The sequence below is a fragment of the Harpia harpyja genome, chromosome 14 (assembly GCF_026419915.1).
Source record: "Harpia harpyja isolate bHarHar1 chromosome 14, bHarHar1 primary haplotype, whole genome shotgun sequence".
NCBI lineage: Eukaryota > Metazoa > Chordata > Aves > Accipitriformes > Accipitridae > Harpia > Harpia harpyja.
The window spans coordinates 35,603,627-35,617,720 of NC_068953.1; the positions used below are offsets into that span (position 1 = coordinate 35,603,627).

General features: G+C 37.8%; 1 protein-coding gene across 5 annotated transcripts in view; it reads right to left on the bottom strand.

Moving 5' to 3' along the window:
* The window catches only part of TBC1D2B (TBC1 domain family member 2B), a 40,098-nt gene that overhangs the window by 5,546 nt on the left and 20,458 nt on the right, over window positions 1-14,094 (bottom strand). For 2 of the 5 annotated variants that reach the window (XM_052807522.1, XM_052807520.1), the window contains exons 5-12: window positions 13,842-14,068; window positions 10,436-10,828; window positions 8,905-9,015; window positions 7,567-7,760; window positions 6,538-7,032; window positions 3,790-3,907; window positions 2,864-3,049; window positions 1,393-1,514 (exon numbers count right to left, since the gene is read on the bottom strand). In XM_052807522.1, the coding sequence (XP_052663482.1) occupies window positions 1,393-1,514; window positions 2,864-3,049; window positions 3,790-3,907; window positions 6,538-7,032; window positions 7,567-7,760; window positions 8,905-9,015; window positions 10,436-10,828; window positions 13,842-14,068 (1,846 nt within the window). The remainder of the gene's footprint in view (window positions 1-1,392; window positions 1,515-2,863; window positions 3,050-3,789; window positions 3,908-6,537; window positions 7,033-7,566; window positions 7,761-8,904; window positions 9,016-10,435; window positions 10,829-13,841; window positions 14,069-14,094) is intronic. The other 3 variants (XM_052807521.1, XM_052807523.1, XM_052807524.1) reach the window with 3 other exon arrangements.

The window sequence follows — 14,094 nt, forward strand, 5'->3', positions numbered from 1 at the left end:
GACCAGAAAGTTTAGACAGGAAAGCCAAGACATCATTCCCGTTACATAATTGGAAAAGGAAGTAAAAGGCAAATCTGCAGCTCTGATTAGATATCAAAATTTTGTTCAAAAAAATTTTTATACCTCCCCCCCCCCCTTTCTTTTGCAATCTTTAGTTTCTGGCAATACTGCTGTGGTACTACATATTACACGTTTGATTATAAGCTATAAAATAGCCTATTTATTGACTATAAAATATCCACAAGTTTGTTTCATTTATTGTTTTCTGTTAAAAATATGTGCACCCTCTTCCCAAAATCAAGTACATACTTCTCCGTCACTTACAGATTTGGAATCGAGTTAGCATTTATTTTGGTCACAAACAGCTGAGTACAACAACTGCCCAGCATTTTTCAAATCAAAGGGGGGAATGCTAAAATAGAAAGCACCACACAACTCCCCCTCGAAAGTTTTTGGAGAGGTTTCAGCAGAGGAAGCAACATCTGTTATCAAGACTTTTACCATTTAAATCAGTTGCAGAACATTCTGCCTGCATCAGTCCCAGCAATCCTTTTTAAACAGAGTAAGATTATTCAGTTTTAACTTCTCTCCAGTCAAAACAAACACAGGAAGTAAAAATACTAAATAGCTCTTGCAGTAGGAGCCAAAGTATAAGCCTAAACTCATATGGAATTTATTATGGTAAAAACAAACACCTCAGATTCCAGTATATGATTTTGTACTAAATTCAAATTCAGTGAGTTTCAGTATCTGTGCAAAACATTTTCAGACATTAAACCAATCCCAGTATAACTTTTCTTTTTAAGATTCATCTGCTGCTCTACAGTCTTGAAACTAGGAACCTAAAAACATTAGACCCTAATTTACAAACTGTAATTCTTATGCAAGGACTAAAGAACAGAGGAGAATCTAATTTGTATTTATTCTCTGCTTCAAAATATATCTTAAAAGCAGCTGGAGTTATGTGGCATTAGCCTATGCATTAATGATGCATAAGAGATCTAAACCTGGTCAGTCATAGCTCACATTTTTAATACTGTGGTGGTTTTCTTTATCATAAAACATTTTACAACATAAGTTTTATCTGCAATGCAGGGGCAGACTTCACCTATGGTTGAAATTCTAAAGTGCTGCTACTGTGATACAACTGCTAAACAAGACCAACCTGGCAAAGTAATCTCTATCATATCTAAAAATTTACAATTAGCATTCATTACTTGTGCTTTTGTCTCCGCTAGATAAAACTACTCATGAGAAATATTAGTTTCATCTCTACTTGCTTTATATCTAAATTAAGATTTAAATAAAAATAAAACAAACAAAAATCCCCACAACAGACAACTTCAGTGCTGCACTCCAAGTCTCTCAATTACACACGTTTGAGTTACCCACCTAGCATCAAGTATAGTGCGTGTGAAATATCGAAGGTACTTGAAAATGGACATTGAATCTTGCAGTTTTAAGATCTCCTCTTCTTTGTATTTAAAAAGTGCCAGGGCAAATCGGAATATTACCTGATAAAAATACATACAATGTTTGGTTCTTTATAAGAACAGAATGCGCTGATTCTCATTATTATCTATTGTAAACTCAAAGTAAAAGTGTTAACTCTTCCTACAGGCTGCATTTGAGCTATCTAATCAGACCTCCCTCCATCTCCCTTCCCTGCCACTCCCTGCCCTGTCCCCAATCTCCAAAAGCTGCCAAAAACTTCTGTTGTGGCCTGTAACCAAGACAAGGTGTTTTGCAGTTCTATCCAGAATACAATATTGGATTTATAGCATACAAATTCTTCGAAGCTTTGAGTTTCTAATTCAGTTGTAGAACAAAGACTGCTGGGCCTGTTGAATGTATTTATTAAGTTACTTCAGAGCTAAAATTAAGTTTTGCTTTTTAAACAGGCTGTTTTCCAATGCCTTGCATTTTCTCAACACATTGGGGGACTGATGTTGAAGGAATTTCTGATACCAGTTTGTCAATCAACTTTGGCATAAGCTGGAAGCAGCATTATTTCCCTTCATTCTGAAAAGGCTTCAGTAAGTTCTGAACTTCGTCAGTCTGTACCTGGCTGCCTTTACAAAATACCATGATATTAAAACTGATTTGAATGAACGCACAACCAAAATACCACTGCATGTTAGAATGCTCAGATGAGGCCAACAAGAAATCTAGCTAACACAGAGGTTTTGTCTACTTGTAACTCTCCTCTTCTCTCCAATTGCCTACAACATCTGCTTTAGTGTTATTATTGTATTTAAATCCAATGATTTTTCTCCTGCACCTATCTTATTTCACTGCAATTTGACAAGTAGAAAACACGTGAAAATTCCTTCATGCCCACCCCTTTAATCTATGAGATAGGAGCCCAGATAGTCATTTGTCAGTTATACTTTAAACATCCGCAGAAATAAAACAGTTGCTGCAGAGACAAGCTAAACATTAGCACTTGGTTACAACTAATTTTTACATCTTTTCAGTACTTCTAACTTCTGCCTCCTTCACTTAAGCTTTCTTCTTTCTAAGAGTAGCTCTCATTTTGATATAATTACTTAGAACTGATTGACAGCTGCATGTAGGAGTAAACAGCACTGCCTATAGCTTTATTTTTCAAAGGTAAAAAAAAATGGTGGGTGGTGAAAGGAAAATACTTAGCATTTAGAATTCTTGCATGTAACTCAGGCTTTTAACTTGCAGAACACAGATAAAATGTAAAATGTTTTGACTTGTTATTTATGCACATTTCCTCCCTTTTTTTCACAAGACAGGATTCTTGTGAAACAACCTTCCTCCACCCAACACTCAGTGCCACCACAGTATTTTGTTATTAGTTAGTAATCGAAAAATCTTGGCTCATTCAGTTCACCTTTGGTCCCTCATATAGGAAGGAGTCCCAGATTTTAAAAAGGATGTCGCTAACCACACTGTCCACAAATACCACAAGAAACCAGTTGAAAGTTATAAGAGTATAATCAACTTTGTATTGTTCAAAATGAGCATGCAGTCGTGGAAGCTTCTCACTCATTAAATCCTTGAATACTCGCTGATCAACCTAAAGAGATAACAGATAGGACATTATTGCTCCTAATTTTCCAACGCATATGTCATCCAAAGTAGGGCTGTTACCAATCTGTAAGTGCAAGTTTTTCAAGAGCTAACAAGGAAACCTAGGACTGTCTAGTTAACAATTCTAAGCTAGATCCACTCAAAACATACGTGGCAGCTCCACTGCACACCACCCTTGCTGACACGACCTTTTGCTTCTCAATCCACCCCCAGTCTCACAGGGCTCCTCGCACACAGATGTTTTGTTCCTACTACAGGTCACTAGTGCTGCACTGGTGCAGGAGCACCAGAGCAGAGAACAAGCTGGGGAAAGAAAGACTTGGAGGGAGGAGGCAGCACATACCAGAGCATCATCTGGAAGCACAGGAGTGCTACAGCATATACTGCTCACAGTACTGCAAAATGCATTCTCACCCCCACCCTCCCAGAGAACCCATAACCACCCCCCACCCCCAATTTTGAGGAAAGAAATGATAAATCAGTTTAGCCAATGTTGTGAAGCTAATAATCAGAAGAGGGATTAAGGACTGGAGCTCCAAGCAGGTCATTGAACAGTTATTCCAGTGCTGTACTCGGAGTCCTTGTCCTAACAAGGGCCCTGGTGCCTGGAACTCACCTCTGTCAACTCAACACATCCCCCAGAAATGCCTATCAGACAGTTCAAGAGAAAAGTTTTTGACTGGCTGCAATTTACAGGACCAGGCTTTATTTTGGCAGAGCACATACCTGAGATCCTAGCAGTGTCTTAGTATAATAATCACGAGGCATGAAAACTTCCACTATTGTTACTAGACACCAAAAAGCATCTTCCTGTTCCAAGTACAGAAGTGCAATCGCTACCAATCTGAAAATAGGGTTTATTTGGATAAAAAGATTATTATAGTATCACAAAACATATTAAGAACAATTACAATAAAGCCTTTGTTTCTGTTCAGCAGAGATAAATGTATTAACAGGAAAGCACTAAACAGCAAAACTGTTAATAAAGTTTAGAGATGGGGCAATGAGATGCCTTCTCAGCCACGCCAAGTATTTTTATTCAGTTAAATAAGAAAACAGATAAAGGCAAAAGCAAAGTGATTTTCTAGAAGCCATTTTTGCAGAAACTAAGGCAAAATAATTAGAAGCTTCCAAGACCTAAATATACTACTCCTATTCCCAGACTTTTGTCTTTCATTACTGAAGAGGAGAAAGAACAGATGGTTCTTGCATTTCACACAAAACTGTTGTGAGTTTAGAAAAATCCTTTCTAGCAAGTTTACTTTATATCCATTGAGATAAACATAAGTAACACTTTTGTCTTTATCATTGTTTTTTTAGGGAAAACAAAAAGCCCTAAAATTTTTAAAAGACTAAACTTGTTCTAAGAATTTCTTGAAAGTGGGTGTCCTGGGTTCAGCTGGGATAGAGTTAATTTTTACAGGAACCTGGGAGGTGGGGGGGCATAGCCGGCGCAGCCGACCTGAACTAGCCAAGGAGCTATTCCATACCATGTGACATCATGCTCAGTATATAAATGGGGAGCGGGCCGGGGGGGGGGGAGCGCGCTCGACTTTTCGGTGGGGGAAGTGGCGGAGCGTCGGGTTCCGGGTGGTGAGCAGTTGCACTGCGCATCACTCTTTTTGTATATTCTTTCATTAGTACCGTTGTTGTTGTTGTAACCTTTTTTTTTTTGTGTGTTGAAAAGGACTGTCGTGGTTTCAGCCCAGCCGGTAACAAAGGACCACGCAGCCGCTCGCTCACTCCTCCCGCCCCCCTCCGGTGGGATAGGGAGGAGACGGAGGAGAGAAAAGAAAAAAAAAACTGGAACCTCGAGGGTTGAGACAAGGGCAGTTTACTGGGACAACACAAAAAAAAGGTTACAACAACAACAACGGTACTAATGAAAGAATATACAAAAAGAGTGATGCGCAGTGCAACTGCTCACCACCCGGAACCCGACGCTCCGCCACTTCCCCCACCGAAAAGTCGAGAGCGCTCCCCCCCCCGGCCCGCTCCCCATTTATATACTGAGCATGATGTCACATGGTATGGAATAGCTCCTTGGCTAGTTCAGGTCGGCTGCGCCGGCTATGCCCCCCCACCTCCCAGGTTCCTGTAAAAATTAACTCTATCCCAGCTGAACCCAGGACAGTAGGAAAAGAAAAAAAAAAATTAAACCGCAGCAGCATTCCTGGTTTTCCTGTTTCCAATGAATATTATGAAAGAAAAAGAAAATAAAACAGAGGCTAACTTCATGTTACTGATAGTTGTCTGAATATGAAAGATTACCTCCAATATATTTCTCCAAGTAAACTTGTTTTAGTTCCATATGCAAGAGGAGCTGTAACAACATGAACTGCTTCTGACGTTACACAGCTTAATAAGACGATCACACTTGAAAAGCTTAAGAGGACTAAAGCATGGAATAAATACCTAATTTGCTTTTAACTTCTGCAAGTATACCCAAATGCAGAATTATTTACAGTAAAACCAAAAACGTCCCAGGAGAAAATAATGCTGCACAGAAAGTTCAAATTCAGCAAAAGCATTTCTAACACCTTCTAGTCACCAGAGACATGTTGCTTCGGGATTGCAACAACTATGTTCTTCAGACATGTCTTGTGACATGCCAGCGACAATATTAATACTAAAAATATATGATTTACCTACAGAATGTTACCACTAGTGAAGAACACTCAGATAAAGAATACTTACTACTTCATTATTCACTACCTCTACTACTGCTACCACCAGCACCTCACTACCTCTATTCTACTACTTCTTCAGTGCAGTTTCAAATCGCAAAGCTGCTCTAGTTCAAGTCTTTTACCCTGTTCTAGTACATAAATAAGTGCACAAATTGAAATCTATAGTATTGTATCATGTGTATGAGGGGGGGTGTTATACTAACACACCTGCTTCAAATAATACCTTCCTTTACTACAGATCTCAAAGTACCAAAACTATTTCGGCAAATGCCAATTGCAATGGCTTCAAATTTTTCTTAGCATTGTAGCATGAGAATCATCCTTAAATTGATTACTGCAATTCTGATTCAAGACATTCTGAGGGAAATGCTGAAATTCGTGGCCTTAAGAGTACAAACAGCTTTGAAGCATTTATTTCTGCTTGTTTAAAAAAAGAAAAACAAAAAAATTAGTGCACACAAAAGCAAAAAGATCCCCTACAACTGACATGAAGATAATGTAAAACCACATTTAAGTAGCCCATTTCTTATGTGAGTTAATTCCCATTCCAATGCTTTTCCCAAGCTGATTTTATAAGTTTCATGAACCAGGTCTTCTGGTTTGTTATTGTTTTAAAAAAAAAAAAAAAAAAGTGATAGTTACTTGTTTATTAAAACATTATAAATTATGAACATACAACCCATAAGGCAAATTGCTGTCCAAAGCATGTTGCTATACATGTCATTTGAAAGGCTCATTAAGTGTTTCACTGCATAGTTATAACTCAAGATTTGCAAAATCTTACCTGTTGAGCCCTTGGCAATATCCTATATCAGGATTTCTCCATGAAAATGCCAGCAGCACATTTCGCAGCTTCTGGATCCCTTCAGATGTTGGGGAGGAATAATGTTTGTTGTTTGGCAAAGTTCTCAAGAGATCCAACTCAATTTGTTTAGATGCAGGATTTTGTTTTTCCAGAGCATTTTGAAGCAAGGTTTGGAAGTACCCAGGAACAGTGCTGTCCTTGAATTTTTTAACATGCAGATTGACACACCATTTCCACATCTTGGAACGATGTTCATGTGGAATTCCCGATCGAATAAGATTCTTTAGTTCTATACAGCGCATCATCTCTCTATTCATTGTGCTTGCAAGATAGTTTTCCCATTTTACTCCTGTGGAGATCTCTCGATTTTCACTGAGAGAAAGCGATCTCAGGTCCAAAGCTCGTGATTTTGCTACTAGTTTTTCCTCATCATCATCCTCTGGGACCGTCTGAAAACCATATATATCATATTCACTGAAATGGAGGAAGGAAAAAAGAAAAAAGGCTTTAAAAAATGTGTTCAGCAGCCCTAAAACTCTCAAGTTCCCATCCTAAAGTCACTTCAACTATCCCTCAAGCCACTCCCCATAGTTTTCAAGTTTTAATAATTATTAAACATTTTTTCTAAAGTATATTCTTTATTTAATAATTATTTTTATAATCCCATATACAAAAGACTTTGTTCCCATATTCCAATATATATCAGTACACAGACTAAGCAATTTATTTAAGAACCTGGTCAAGTTCATTTGAACTCGTCTCTTCAGTAGCTCACCTTCGGCAGCTATATGGCAACATTTGAGTCTAAGTTTAATACTGTATCTCAAATAAAACAATAAATGTATTTATACAGCCAAAAGGATTTAATGATGATACTGTTATTCATGAAGGGAAATAAATTTAAAACCCCAAATCCTGCAAATATATCCCCACTGTCCATTATCCAACGTTAGAACCAGGCCTGCTGACCAAGATACACATACATTTATTTTAATAGGACCAAATTACCTGACCAGGTGTGGTTTGAAAAACGCTTGTTCTGGTTGTTCACTTGTTTCTGCTTTCAAGGCATCTTCCAGTAACTGTGTGATAACCTCACGAGCAGGACTCTGCTCCTCCGAACAAACAGGAGTTTTCATTTCTTGAAGCAAGATCAAGTATTTACTTTCTATCTGACAGAGTTTGGCTTCCAAGCTAGTATACTGCAGAAAACAATAAATAATATTAGAAGTCTTCAGAAACTTACTTTGTACTACACTTCTAAAATCTGGTTCAATATTATTCCATTAGTTTATGTTGTTTAGAAACCTGTAAGTCAAGAACAGTCAGCTTTACTTTCACATTTTTGTAGCACCAGAAAACATAAAGCAACCCTTACATGTGGAAAACAAAAACATATATGCATTTTATTACACTACTGTAAAATTCTGTATATAAAGTACTTGGGAAAGAAACCTCAGATACTTGTGGCTTTTTACAGACAGTCTTTTAAGGCACAATAGTAGACCAGAGATTTTTCTACTGCATGTATTTTTACATGCGGAAAATCTGAGCAAGCTTTATCATTACATTCTATGAAGTACAACTCAACCATTTTTCTGCTTCTAAAGCAACAGCTTTAGCCTACGCATGTTTGAACAAAAAGAAATTAAATGGCATTTTAAAGATACAAGTTAGGTAATAGCATGTAGGAATTGTAAATACACACTTCCGTGCCAAAAATACAGCATTTAGACCTGGCTGCTCTGTGCATCGTTTCCAAAAAAACCAAAAGCAAACCCTACCCAAGCCATTACTATAGGTATCTTGCCTTCGCTACAGATGCGTGCATTCTTCCTAGCCCCAGGCAATGGAAATCGTCATTATTTACCTGCAACTTCTCTATACTCTAATTCATCCATACAGAAACACACTTCCAAAGTTACATTCACCATACCGTAGTCATCCTTCGTGCTCAGGAGGAGAAAGCTCTACTCCGTGACATATCAAATCCTTACACATCCTGTCTTTTGCATACTTCAAGAAAATTATTATACCCTTAATTCTGAGGAAACAATGTTTTCAGAAATATATGTGCCTGTGTTCATAAGTTATGAAAAAGTTCCACTGGTCAACACTATTTTAAAGTCAATTACTTCTTTCAAGAATCCATTCAGAAAGATTAGTCTGTAAGAACTGGGTTTGGGGGGGGATTTTTTTTTTTTTTTTTTTTAAGCTATCACATTTAATACTTTTAAGTCGTCCCACTTCCGTTCCACAGTTACGTTCACTGTGTAGACTTACAAATGAATTTTTGAAAACTGCTTTAGACATTGCCAAAATGAAAACATGCTGTGTTAGTCTGACCTTTGCCTGCCATTCTCTCTCTCTTGCTTCTGCATTTCTTCGTAGAGCAGAAAGTTCCAAAATCTCCTTATTTAAAAATTTATTCTGGGTCTTATAACCCTGAAGATTGTCCTGTTGATAAAAAAAGCAAACTGGATTTTTAATAAAAAAAAAAATCTTACAAACAGCAAACGCCTACCAGTGAAAGTATACCTTAGAATACAGAACAAGCAGCTACTAATAGGACTTATCATTAAAAATATCAGGATCAAGTATTATTTTTAGTCTTCACATAGGTCAAACACACAGGCCAAATATGAGCACAGAGGTGTACAGGATGGTGCTGTGCCTCACTTGCATCCCTTTCAGTGCTACACTCCCAGCAGAAGGCAGCTGGTTGCTGCTTGCTGTCACGGGGCAGGCCCAGCCCTGCAAGGCTGCACCAGCGGGGAGGAGAACAGAAACTTGCATGCTGAACGCACCAGAGAGATCATGGTGCTGCGCATCAGCCAGAAGCACATAACATACAATAAAAGAAGTGGGGGCAAACGCCCCTTGGGTTTTGGTTACCCTCACCAGTCTTCATTTAAAGTACAAATTTGATGTCTGCCTCTCTACAAAAATAGAAATCCTTAGCAATAAGCTTCCTTGCCTCATCGACTCAGCTCCAGGCTACAAACACTACCTCTGAAACCTGAGGTTGTGGGATGAGGGCATGCTGGAACCCTCCCAACAATTACAATACTCCCACACTCCACAGCATCTACAAACTTTAGTCTGCTTTCTGCCAAGGCCATCGATTTCTAGTTTCAATTTTATTTTCTAAAACTTTCCAGTCTCACATATAGGAAAGAAAATTATGAACTTTTACACATATTTTAAATGACTGACTTGTATTCCAAATCCCTTGGAATGTTAATTTGGAATACAACATTTATCCAAAGACAAGAAAGCATGTTTAGAGCAAAGTGGGTAACTTCAGTAACTCCATTAAGAACTTCTGACACCTTCACTGAGGTAGGTTAGATTAAAAAAATAAATAAATAAATGCATTGATAACATCTGGAGCAGCATTAGTAAAACAAGTTCTTATACGCCTCCTCCTTTTTCCTCCTTGGAGCTTCCCTTAGCCATTCCACATGCTCTTTGTTTCCTCACTTTTGATACTTAAAAATATTTTAAAAAAAAAAAAAAAAAAAAAAGGCAAGCTTTCTGGCTGTTTTCCTCCATGCTTTTATTTTCCTCTTACCCTTACTTTTTCCTGTTCCTTTGATTATTTCTCACATCACTCCTCCTCCACACCACCAATGATTAAATTACTGTAAGTATGGGACACTCTACTATAGCTGTACAGACCAGCTCAAAGTATAAAAGTCCTGTTTAGATTGCCACATAACAGTTCAAAGTGTAGATTCCAAGGAGAGAAAGCCTCAGTTGATGAATATCTTGGAGAACTGCTGTAGTGATCTCCTCAAACAGTACAGCAGACTAGAAAGTAGTTTTTATAGGGAGTAGAGATTTCCCTATCCATCAAGAGAGACATTACTCTTACTTTTAGTCTGTCCAGTTCCTGTAGTTCCTTATTAGTACAGGTGGCCATGGAAGAATTTACTGCTCCACTTTGAGAGGATGTATTGTCCTCACATTCGCTGAGTTGACGAGAAAGTTTCATGATCACTTCATCTTTAGCTTGAATAGTTTCCATCAACATACCCAGCTGCTCATTGAGTTCTCCAACTTTACATTTCAGATTCTTTACTTCCTGTTGGAGACTATCTTTTTCCAGATTTAACTTTTCAAGCTGGTTGTTGAGACCCAAAATCTGGTCATCTTTTTGGTGCAACAGCTCTAACTTTTCTTTGGGAACCCCCTCACAAAGACGGCTTGCAAAATATTTATCATATTGGGAAGATCGGACTGTTTGCTGCAGAAGTCGCACAAGTTCCTGAGAATTTAAAAAAAGAAAAAAAAAAAAGATAGTAATGAAGTTTTAAGTTTAAGTTTTATAACTTAGAAATCTAACATCAAGCAAAAGAAAGCTTTGGAATGGGTTTTGCATCTGAATCATCAGCTTACAAAAGATTTCATGGTGGTGTTTTAAGGAAAAAAGGAAACACCTACATGACATGATTTCTAGCAGGCTAACACCTTACAATGACTGGCCTATACAGGTGGCTTAAATATCTTTCACTGAGCTAAGGATCCTAGCTAGAAAGGCTACAACAGGTTTGGGAAGAGTAGTTGACAGCTGTGGCCCAGCGCTTATTTGGAAGCTAAAAAAGGCTTACTTGTAAGAAGCCCTGTTGTACGAAGATAAATAGGAAGAGGGCTTAAGCCCAAAAAATTAACAGGTGAACATTACAGAATGGAAAAGAGAAAAATAACTAATTGCTCTCTTCCCTAACAGATGCAGAGAAAATAAAAGGAAAAAAAACCAAACATGCTGCTTTGATGAAAAGGAAGTCTTTGGAGGGCTGTTTAGAAAATCCTGCCACAGAATCAGCCAAATAATTAACTGACCTATCACAAGGGAGAAAAGGAATTTCTGTGGTCTTTGCAAAAAGACAGCATCGAAGGCTCTGAACTAGCACTTTTTTTAGAACACACTTCTATAATAATTCTATCATTTTCATCTTCTATTCCCTCACACTAAAAAAGGACAAGTATCTTTGCTCACAGGATTGCATAGATCCTGGACAACTACAACATTTATTCACTTCCACGAAAGACCTATGTGTTTTGCTTGGGGAATCATGGGTACACACACGTAAGAGAAGCTGATTTTTAAGGCAGTTACACTGAAAATAAAACCCTACTTCCTTGCTGGAATGAGATCCTACTATGACTTTCAAGAAGTGAAGGCTGTTACATGCAAGTAAGTCAAAGTGAAATTTAAAAGAAAAGAAATACTGTAAAAGGAAGAGTTTGCCTTGGCTACTACCTGAAGCTCTCCGAAAGCTAAACTGTAAAAAAAAAAAAAAAAAACAACAACAAAAAAACCCCACAAAAAAACCCAAAGAAACAAACAAAAAAACCCCAAACAAAAACCAAACCACCACACACATAAAAAAACCCCAAACAAAAAACAACAAAAAACCCCAAAACACAAAACCAAAACAAAGGACAATATTCCAGATCAACAATAAACACCAAGGAAGAAAGAACAGCAGACTGTTCATTTTCAAGTCTCACTAATCTGAATTATTACCTTTGCTGTTTCCCATGTTTGGCTAATGGTTTAACGCTGTGGAACCGTGGGAAGGCAAGTTTAACCCTAGAAGCATTTACAATACTTATCAATGAAACTGGAAATTTTTTTTTTTTTTAATAGCTCTCTGACACTAATTAAGAATACAAGGACAGAAATAGGAATTGTTTTTACGGAATTCCTGAGAACTTGGGAGTTCAATAATGTATCTGGAAGTTTACAAAGACTTGGAAAGTCATAAAGATATGGGTAGAATGAACCACTGAATGTTACAAAGTTCCAACAGACTTGGTTTTGTTTCCCCACAACAAAAAAAGTGAACAGGAGAGAGCTGGGTCTACAGTATCAAATATCAAGCTACAGTCTTTAGAGAGGTGTGGGAAGAAACCCTTGGACCTTGAAGAAAAGGTTTTGAGAATCTAGATTTTCTTCTTCCTTTGTTCACTGTACTTGAACAAGTATTATCTTAATGCTACTGGACTGAACTTTTAACAGTTACTAAACAGCTGGATGATTTCATGGCCGTAGTTCAGTGACAACTGACCACTCTACTTATCAAAAATAACAAAACCCAGACTGATAACATACATGCCAATAGCCATTAAGTTATGAGAGAATCCGAGACAACAGGGACAGATCTTGCCTGTAGGCAGCAGCTGCAGAGCAGGTTATCAATTCCTATCAACTCTCTAAAAAGAGTTAACTACAGTATAAAAAACTGTCCAGTCACCCAGGTTGTCAGAAAGACATCTTACTTGTATGCCGCTGCCATTGATCACAGTTCTAAATCTAGCCCAGTATCAAGAGCGAGAATATCTCTAGCTACCCAAGACATCATTTTTCTTTTTCTTATTTAAACGGAAGCAGCTGTGGACACAATGTTGCACTAGATCAGTAAGATTTCTCACAGAAGCTGGCTCAGGAGCACAAATGTACTCCTAGGAGAGATAACACCTAAAATGGGTGTAAATATGGGGCTCATACATTCCTTCTTTGGTTTCCCTTTGATCATTTCACACAATGGAAAACACAACTAGCAAAAGTAGCAGCTCCATATAAGACCTAAAAACCATTTCTTCTTAAAATGAGTAGAAATTCTTTTAGGTAAAACCAAGGTATTTAATATATCTGAGTTATGAGGGCACACATGCATGAACACTGTATGAGGGCAGTACTACACACATAGATTTATGGTTAGGCCTATTGTTTACAAAACCATTTGTGATGATGCAGTTTAAAAAAAAAAAAGGAAAAAGGAAAAAGAAGGAAAAAGGGAAAAAAAAAAAAGAAAAAAAGGAGATAGAACTCAGCCCCATTCCATGACCTTCTCCTCCAGAATTAAAAGAATCAAAAAACAAACAAAAAAACCCACCACCAAAAAAAAAAAAAAAAAGACCCGAAAGGAGAAGTTCCTCACGAATTACATGTACTAATGGCGAAAGAAGCTATGATTATCTGCCAGGATCCTGGCAGACACTGAGAAAGCTGGCTTCAGAGAATAAGAAAGATATATAAACCAAGTTACCGAACACTGTGCAAATGAAAGTTTTGTTCAGGGATCTAATCTTCAACAGATGTAAAACTTGGTCCTTCTTGTTGCAAGACTTTTTGTAAACAAAGGTTCATTTAGCACCATTATTTTATAACAACCAACCAGCTCTTAATGCAGTTAGATGGCCATAAAGGGTAAACTCACAATCACCTGCCAGATCTGTTTGCTTTTGTGCATTTTGTCTGAAGGCTTAATTACCTTTTGGCTCAAAAGATCTTTCTTCAGCTTTTCCAACTCTTCTTGCTGGCTTTGATACTTCAGCTGCAGTTCAGAGACTAGTTTGTTGCCATTACCAGCATACCACTCAGTTGGAGAAGAGTCACTGCTGTTCCGGTTTTTGCTTGATCCAATCATGTCTTTTAATGGACGCCTTGTTTTGTGTGGAATGCGGCCAAAATCGAATGGAAAAGCTGAACTAGTCAGTCCTGCATAAAACAATTTCTTCTAGTTC